The sequence below is a fragment of the Abramis brama genome, assembly GCF_963993115.1.
Source record: "Abramis brama genome assembly, chromosome: 5".
NCBI lineage: Eukaryota > Metazoa > Chordata > Actinopteri > Cypriniformes > Leuciscidae > Abramis > Abramis brama.
The window spans coordinates 27,347,398-27,357,464 of record NC_139967.1 but is presented as its reverse complement, the minus strand read 5'-3'; the positions used below and the strand labels follow the sequence as shown (position 1 = coordinate 27,357,464).

At 40.5% G+C, this 10,067-nt stretch overlaps 1 protein-coding gene across 1 annotated transcript; it reads left to right on the top strand.

The window, feature by feature from the left end:
* Positions 1-6,115: 6,115 nt before the first annotated feature.
* LOC311083769 (general transcription factor II-I repeat domain-containing protein 2B-like) lies at positions 6,116-7,683 on the top strand (the record flags this gene model as incomplete). Its single annotated transcript, XM_084115522.1, has 2 exons — positions 6,116-7,583; positions 7,679-7,683. The coding sequence occupies 2 exons, from the start codon at positions 6,116-6,118 to the stop codon at positions 7,681-7,683; spliced, it is 1,473 nt and encodes a 490-aa protein (XP_083971648.1).
* Between the last annotated feature and the right edge of the window lie 2,384 nt (positions 7,684-10,067).

Below are 10,067 nucleotides of genomic sequence, written 5' to 3'. Positions count from 1 at the left end.
GCTTTGGCAGCAGAGACCGTATTGTCTCAAGCTTGAAATACATATTTAAATTCATCGTAATTCTGAATGATTATCTCTTGCTCCTCCGCGGAAAAATAGGCCTAAATCGCTCTCGCTCTACCCGCGATAGGTTGTTCAGTGTCAACGTCACTCTTTTATGTGCACGTGCGCGTGGAGTAATCATAGCTTAAGGATCAAAGCCTGAGTTGACAGAGAAAGTTGATGAGCTGCATCATGATACCAATAAAGCCTGATTGCATCGGTTTGGTTTTGTCAACTCAAAACTAATCCTGTAACCCCGAGTTTGTTTAGCTACCTTCATGGTACATGCCCCTGCTCTGTGCACGTTTATACTTTAATTTGAAATTGTGTATTATGAATAACATTGACTCGCGGCAAATTTCTTGTGATGTTCCCCTTTTGTAAGTCACTTTGGTTAAAAGCATCTTCTAAATCCAAGACAGAGCTCAAGCTCAAGACTTTAACCATTTTTATTGTTTATCTTTTCTCTGTTATAATTTCTATGCAACTTAAACAAGAGAAACACTACTGTGATGTTATCTCAGTGTGGAAGGTGAGGATGTCACCTAACTCTGATTTACAGCAAGAAAACTGTAGCTGTGGCGCCCCCTACCTTAAATGGGGCACTATTTTAGGGGACAGCCATTTGTAGTGGTGTCCGAAACCATGGCCCTGTATCATATGGCACCCACCTGCGGTCTTCCCACGAGTTCGGACTTTCGTGACGTAACGTCACTTTGACTGTCGGGAATAAGTCTGCTGCGGAGCTCGTATCAGTGCGGGCTCAGCAAAAGTGCGCATCGAGGGCGCATATCGACCGCAAGCACCCTTCTGAAACCTAAAATGACAAATGGGACACCCTCCGGTCTCATGGACTTAACGGACATGCGCACACGGCAGCCATTGTAAGTCCACAAGACCAAAAGTGCATATGAAGTGTGCCACATAGTGGACGTTATTGAGTGCACTCATCCCACAATAACGAGTGTACAACTGATGTACGCTCAACCATAGACATAATAAATACATAGACACCCCATTGGCCGCTTTGGAACATTGCTGTGATACGTCAACGTGTCCGCCATATTGCTCAGGGCAAGACTGCACTGTAAACAAATGCAAGTAAACGGGGGAGCTGCGGTTTTTCTGGATAAAAAAACATCTATGTATTTATTTGTTTTGTCCAAATACCCACACTTGCGATCTTGGCCATTTGAGATGACATGAGCCCATGTCTTAAAAATGCCAAAGTGCAGTGCTCTTAATGCACACTAAACCCACACTAGCTTTGGAGCGGTATTCGAGGCTAAGCGTATGCCCCGAAATCGCGAGATGTCGAGGAAAACATTCTACTGTAATTTAAATTAATTAGCTTAGTGCAAATAAAAAGCAGGGGCTCGTTCTTTGTACGTTGCTTAAAACATCCGAGATCAAATGAGACATCCAAGATGATATCATCGTGCTAATCATGATCCGGCTAATTGGGTTCTTCGAACACACTTGCCGGATATGATTAGTATAGCTGGATTGAGTTATCTGAGATAATTGCGCGTTCATGCACTGGTATAAAAGGGGATATGTATCGATAGTAGAAACATTGATCAGCAACGCTGCTATTGGCTGCTCAGCGTGGCCAAAGAGCGCTCAGTTTTTCTCCTCAGCAGAGCAAGAACTAATAGTCGAAGTTTATTCGGAATTTTAATGTTTAATCCAAACGCCAGGGAACACCTCAAAGTCTGCAAAAGCCAGGAGAGAGGGCTGGCAAAAAGTAGCAGACAATTTAAATCCGTTAGAAGTGGCCATATTAGATGTTTTTATCACTTAATAGCCTATATTTTTGTATTTTAATAATTGCATAATTACTTTGCTCATTGTAATGTCAGAGTCACCACACTAGAACATGGGAACAAATAAAAGTGAAGTACAAAAATATTCTATATAATGGTAATTTTTAGTTATATTATAGTCTATTTTATAAAAGGCACTGTTAAATAATTGGTTGTCTGTTTATAAAAGCAACCAAGAAAAAGGCTGAGAAAAAAAAAGAAAAGATCTTACAGCCTACACTGTAAAATAATTTTTGCTGCATTAAATTAAGGCCGTATAGTCATTTCAGCTGTTAAATCTTGAGTAATGATGAATTGCTTTGAGTTGTGAAAGTGAAAACTGATAAACTGATAAACATAATGATGAGGATCAACTTAATGATGTATGTCCAAAACAAACGAAATTTGATGATGACACAGACAGCGGAAGTTACAGTGAAATGTATTAATTTATTTAAGATGTTGTTTTTCTTTTTTTATGTTGTTTTTCTTTTTTTTCTTTTCCTACTATGAAAATCTATACTATTTCTTGTTTATACTGAGGTGACTGAGGGTCTGATCTAGGTCAGGAGTGCAATAACAGTGTTTATTCATTTAGCCCGGCTTCAGATAAAGTCTTTACTTGCTTGCTAAATATTTAAGGGACTATCCCTATTACAAAAAAAACAGCCTAAGCTTTCTTCTTTTAAAAACCTTATTTCACAAGTTTAAGGCCGTGTGTCCACCAAAGCGTTTTTTCACGCGGCTGGCGTGTTTTTTCAATTGTTTTCAATGGGAGCGCCGCGTTTTTAAAACGCCTTGAGCGTAGCGAGGTGCTGAGCTTTTTTTTCACGCTGAAGCGCCGAGCGCTCTGCGTTTTTTACAAGTCGCCGAGAGTTGAAGAATGTTCAACTTTGGGTAAAACGGGTAAAACGCAGCGCTCATCACTGTCGCTTTTTACCCAACCATCCAATCACAGTGGAGGAGAGGCGGGACTAATACCACACCGACCAACCGCCACATTCTGCTTGTACAACGTCAACAGATGACAACAACAAGCATAATAACGGAACAAAATCATTTAAAACAAGAGCCAGAGAAAATACATTACATTGTATCGACATTGTTATGTAGAATCAAGACAGAAACAAAATATGTGTGAAATGAGATAACACTCTCGCGGATATTCCGTATCATAACAAGCAAAGTGTCTCAACTGAAAAAAAACGCAACGCTGCCAAAACGCTCTCAAGCGCCCACAGATAGGCGTTTACAGCAGAGCGCATAGCGTTTTCAGCTGGCTAAAAACGCTTTGGTGGACACGCCTTGTAAGAGAGTGATAATTTATACAAAAATCAGAGATGAAGAGTATAAATGTGATGTAATGACTTAAATTTGCTGTATTATTATTTTGTTTATCAAATGAATGATAAAAAGAGGGGAATTGTGGAAGAAATTTAATATGTTCTATATGTTTGCATTTTCTTATATTCATAGAATCTTAGAAATATGATTATAATCAGATGAATGTAGTGTCGATACATACCCTTATGAATATACGTATGTGTATGTCCTTGTATATGACCTGACAAAAGTTAATGTGACTGAATGTATGACCGAGACAGAGGGTCTCTATTCCAGGGTGTAATATGATTAAATATGATAGACAAATCTAAACAATATGTTAGTTATGGCTAAGATGTATCTTGATGTAGCCTCGGGAAAACAACCTTGGGGGAGGAACAACTATAAAGAATGAAGGATACCCTCCACTCGTGGTCACAGTCTGCAGGCACTTTGTAATGACTGTATGACTGCTGACCTTTCCTTGCAAGGGAATAAATAATTGTTAAAGGGATACTCCACTTTTTTTGGAAATAGGCTCATTTTACGTCATAGTCCCGGTCACGTTGGAAGTTACCGAGCTGGGGACTATTTTCAGGCGCTGCGTCATATCATTACGCCTGCTGGACTCATGGTACGGCAGCAAAGTTTCTTGATTATTATGCAGAAATGAGAGTATAGTTCCTAGCCATATCAGCCTAGAAAATCGCAACTTTTCATTTTCTGTCGGTCTTAGTACACGATGTAACTACAGAAGAGTCAAGTTTTAAATAGGAAAAATATCGAAACTCTTTGGTAATTTTTTTTGAGAGAGATGCTAATGGTCCTGTCCGATTCAATGATCTATGCTAAGCTATGCTAAAAGTGGTACCGCCAGACCCGGAGTTCGGCTGAATGGATTCGAAAATGGTAAGACTCAACTGTTTAACTCTGGGGGAGTTGTAAAATGAGCCTATTTCCAAAAAAAGTGGAGTATCCCTTTAAAGACAATTGACAATTGGTTTGTCTGGCTACTTCTATAACATAAAAGAAAATTACTGCTTTAATAAACATGCTTTATCATAACATTGCTTTCTTTCCCTTTACAATACTTTTCCTCAATTGTATTACAATATATATATATATATATATATATATATATATATATATATATATATATATTGTTTTACGGTGTGTACTTTACTGTTGTTTTTAAGTAAGTTGGAGTTGGATTCAAACTGTTTCAGTTTGTCTGCATCTAGGAGTTTAGGTGTGAGAAGAGACGGCAGAGTCGGTAAGACTGTTCTCAGTCTTCTGCCCATTGACAATTCCACTGGACTATAGCCGTTTGCTAGTGGTGTAGAGCGGTATGCAGGCAAGGCTTTGAACGGATCAGATGTTTTCCCCAGGAGTTTTTTGACAGTTTGCACCGCTCGTTCGGCTTCACCATTCCCTTGTGGATACCGTGGGCTGCTTGTTATGTGCTTAAAGTCATATTCCCTCGAAAACTCCCGAAAGTCAGCGCTGCTACACTGTGGCCCATTGTCAGATAATAATATCACAGGGGATAATAGTACCCCATTTCGTGCAAACACTGTTTTAAGGTGTTCTATTATGGTTGCAGAAGAAGTTGATGCCAATTTGACTACATCGACATCTCTTGAATAGTAATCGACAGTTAAAAGGTACTTTTGTCCCTTTAGTTCAAACAGGTCTGTAGCTGCTCTCTGCCATGGATATAGTGGAAAGTCTGTAGGTTGTAGCGGCTCTACAACTGTCATGGAAGCCTTTCTACACTCATCACATTGTTGCACCATAGTTCGCAATTGTGAATTCAGACCGGGCCACCACACAGACTGTCTTGCCCTTTGGCGACATTTTTCTATTCCTTGGTGTGCCTGATGAATGTGGAGGAGACTTTGTTTCTCGGCCAGGTTTGGAATGAACTTCCCCAATTGGTTCATCATTCCAAGAAAGCTGCGTACCTCAGACACATTGTTAGGCTCACGCATATTTTGAACCGCAGCCAGTTTGTCTGGGTCGGGCTATAATCCAGCTAAGGACAGCTTGTGGCCTAGGAACTTGACTTCAGTCTTTGCAAATTTACATTTCTTTCTGTTAAGCGTCAGGCTTGTGTCACCGTGTGACGAAAGTGGAACAAAAAAAATGTGATGCGGTTCTTTCAGGTAAGCACTTCCGGTGCGACACCAGGCCGGTTCCGTTGCTGTGTCATGGTCGACCGGGATTTTCTCAGAGGAAACTAGCGGCAGCTGTAGCGGGTGAGAACTAATCAAGGCAGCGATTGGGACACGTATCCCCATAGGGCGGGGGTCGGCAACCTGCGGCTCTTAAGTGCCGCCCTAGTGGCTCCCTGGAGCTTTTTCAAAAATATGAAAATGAAAAAAATATTTTTTGCACGCACTTTCGCACGTACGATCACACCGGTGTGATCAGTCAAGGCTGGTCCCTGGAGCGTACGATCACAAGGGTGTGATTAGAACAGTCAGTGCATGACGTGATCAACTGCTAAATTCAAATGTGCTTTCGCGCGTTGGCTGGCGCTGAGCCAGAGACAGGCGTGCTCAGAGCTGTCATATATCACAACTTTTCAGTGTTTTCAACCACATAACGTTTTAAGTTTCAGACATTTAAGTACTAAAAAAATATATATTTAGAGTTTGTAAAATACACACTGATGTCAAAGGAAGAGGCAATAATAATCCTTTATTAACGCGATTGTTATAAAGGTGTTTAAACAGCAAAACACTTCCATTTGCATATATTTGACAATCGGAATATCAGATAGTTCATGCCATATCTAACAAATTTGTGAATATTTTGAATAAAAAAGGAAAAATTACATAAAAGCAGATCATCATTCATTCAGCTCTGTTGTTGCTGCGGTGTGTCACGTGACAAGCAATGACGCGTCACCATGGAAACCATAAAGTGACACATTCTAAATAATGGTCGCCTTGAAAAACTCTATGGAAAAACTCACGCTGGGGGTTGACAAACAAACAAACAAACCGGCGGGTGTGTCATGGGCCATGGATCCCAAGGGGAAAAAGAGAAAGATAGTTGAGGAGAACAGAGGATTCAACAGTTCTTGGACCGAATCATTTGCTTTCATTGCCAGTGCGGAAGGATTGCCTGCATGTTTGCTTTGTAATGAGAAGTTGTCAAATAACAAAAAGAGTAATGTGGAAAGACATTTCCAGGGAAGGCATGCTACATTTGCAGCCAAGTACCCAGTTGGGAGTGAGAGAAAAAGTGCGATTGCATTACTTCTGGAGAAATTAGAGGAGCGCAAAGATAAATTTAAGAAGTGGATTGCATCTCCAAACTCCACTACTGCTGCTAGTTTTGTTGCAACCCGGGAGATAATAAAGCGTGGGAAACCGTTCACAGATGGTGACTACATGAAGGATTCATTCATTAAAATATCAGAGCACCTATTTTCAGACTTCAAAAACAAAACCGAGATAATACAGAAAATTAAAGACATGCCTCTCTCCGCAAAGACAGTGAAGGAAAGGGCCATACAAATGGCAGGCAACATCACCAATCAGCAAATCAAGGACATTAATTTAGCTCCAGCATACTCAATTGCCTGTGATGAGTCGTGTGATGTGATCGATATTGAACAGGCAGCGCTGTTATGCAGGTATGTTAACTCTGATGGGCCGCAAGAAGAAATTATCAAATTAATACCACTGAAAGGCCAAACACGTGGGGAGGACATATGTGAGGCTGTGCTGAAGTGTTTAAATGACAATGGAATAAACACCAACCACCTGATTTCAGTGGCTACAGATGGGGCACCCAGTATGAGGGGATCACAAAAGGGGTTTGTGACTTTATTACAGAAAGCGTTGGATCGAAATCTGCTTGCATTTCACTGCATCTTGCACCAAGAAGCACTGTGTGCACAAACATTCCCACCGGAGTGTATGGAGGTGATGAACCTTGTCATCGAGATGGTGAACAAGATAATTGCAAAAGCATTAAACCACCGTCAGTTCCGTGCATTGCTAGATGAAGTTGACAGCGAATATTCCGATCTCCTGCTACACAACAAAGTCCGATGGCTGTCCAAAGGTGAGGTTTTGCGTCGCTTTGTTGCTTGTTTAGAACATGTGAAAACATTCCTGAAAAGCAAAAACCTGAACTACCCGCAACTGGAAGATACCGAGTGGCTGGAAAAACTGCACTTTATGGTGGATATGACAAGTCACCTAAACATGCTGAATAAAAGTCTCCAGGGGCGGGGAAACACTGCACTGCAAATGCTGGAAGCTGTTTTGTCATTCGAGCGCAAGCTGACTGTATTCGCCAGAGATGTACAGCGAGGCACGCTCTCTCACTTCCCCTCCCTGAGAGAGTTCAAAGAAGCCTATCACGATCACACACTCAACGGTGATTATTTACAAGGTGCGATCGTGGATATGCAAACTGCATTTGGGAGCAGATTCAGCGACTTCCGAAAGGAAAAAATTACACTATCTTTCCCTGTCACTCCCCTGGAGATTGACCCGTCATTGTTGAACACATTCCCAGGAGTAATTCAAGCTGACCTTGAAATGGAAATGGCCGATATAGCTGACAAAGATTTGTGGGTGTCCAAGTTCAAAAGTCTGACAGCCGAGCTTGAAGACGTCACTCGCCAGAAAGCCCAGCTTGCCCAAAGCCACAAATGGAGCGAAATTGAAAGCCTCCCAACTATCGAGAAACTTGTGTTTGACACATGGAATGCTCTCCCTGACAGTTATAGGAACATGAAGAAATATGCATTCGGAGTATTATCCATCTTTGGATCAACATACCTGTGCGAGCAGATATTCTCAAACATGAACTACATCAAATCCAAGTACCGCACCCGCCTCACAGATGAGAGCCTGCAGTCCTGCGTGAAGATTAAAGTTACATCTTACATGCCCGATGTTGAGAAGCTGTCCAGTGATGTCCGAAAACAGAAGTCACATTAAACGGGTAAGAACACAATCACATAGGCACATATTTAGTAACAAAGTGGCTTTTTCATTAATTGATTTCGGATTTTTGTCAGTATATATTTGGAATGACACATAGGGATATTATTGTGTTTTGTTGCTCAGGTCCGAGGATGGCTGCATTATTGTGCGTGTCAAAAGAGAAGAGGATTATGCTGCATTTTACCCTTGCACTGACTTACTTGGCATTTGCAGAAAACTAAAGAGGACAATGCACAGAAATCGAACTTAAACTATTATTTTTGTCACGGGCATGACTGGGCTGCTTTTATGTTTTTAGTGTGTTTTATACTGTTTTAATGGTTTATGCATGTTTTAAAGACTTTTACAGTTCGTTTCAAAAGGCTGCTGTTTTATTGCACTCTATCTGTTGGATTGTATTGTATTGTATTATTGAGGATTGAAGAGGACTGCATTTGCACATTTTGTTGTTTTTTCGAATCCTAAAGTAAAAATGACATAAAAAATCTGATTTCTTTATTGTATTTCTTTAATTTCATCAATGTGTAACATAATGACCCACATGGGGTAAATAATCAGGCGCAAGGCGGTAGTACAGCTTTAATAAACAGGCACATTTTTATTCAAATAATTCAGCATATTAAAAAGGTGTAACAGATCGTCAATGCAAATACCCACAAAGGAAATAATAATAAATAAAAAAGAAACAAAACAAAACAAAATCAACCAACAGATAGCCACGGGTTACCTATATCGTGAAGACAGAGTGGCATTCAAAATGCTCTCACCACAACAACGCTCACAGCAATCACACTGCAAACCTAGAAAAAAGAAAGAAACACAAATAAAGTGACCAAACCACCACACGATCCCAGCCACCTCACCACCGCCATCCACACAGTGAGGATAACCCAGAAGCCATTGTTGGTTTGAAAAGAAATCTACAAAAAGAAAGAAAAACAAATTAATTAACAGTGGGTAATGCAAGTAGAACAAACCAGTCAGCACCATAAAACCATCCTTTTATGGTCTAGATTTTCCTTATACAATTATGGTCCAACATCCAACAAAAAAACAATAAATAAACCAAAGAAAATTAAATCTAAAGTAAACGGTAACCGTGCATCCCTGTAAGGGGAAACACAGTTAATTACAACAAAGAATTATTTACAACATAAAAAACACATCAATAAAATAAAACATTCAAAAGTTCCCTTCGAATTAAACAATACCTCTAACATCCGTTATTTTGACGGAAACTCAGGCAACAATCAGTCAGGCAATAATCCGGCCAAAACACTAAAAACAAAAGAAAATAAAATCATTAAAACATAATCCTAAAAACAATTTCATAAAATTATAAAACTACTACCTCCTTCACGGTGTGTATCATATATTCAGCTCTTAATAACGCTGCACCAGCATTTAACATAACTGCTCGTCTGCTACTCTTCTTCTGAGGTGATCAATCTGCCGCGACATTATTCACACATGACTCAATCAATGCAACAAAGAGGACACGAGAGAGCAAACCAATCTCTCTACCTACCATCAGTTGAAGTTTTAGATGTGCCGTGACATCCATTCATCCACAAGTCAGTCAAAAGCAGGAAGCGAGAGCGCAAACAAACCTCGCTACTTCCTTATATAGCGCTAGGGCTGATGGGACTTGTAGTGCCCCAACCATATCTCATTACAATCTACCCCCCTAGATTAAAATCGACGTCCCGTCGATTACATCAACACTACAACCAGGGGCGGAACATTACGTTCAAACCACTACTGGACAGCCTTGTCATAGGGAGAGCGAGCTGATGATTTAGCTGGACTTCAGTAGTAGGGGCTGACCGAGGGAGACGATATGGATTCGAATGACATCCAGCTGTTGCTCTCCTTGTACGCCTTACTACAGCTTCCTGTTGTTGAGGCTGATGGTCCTCTGCAT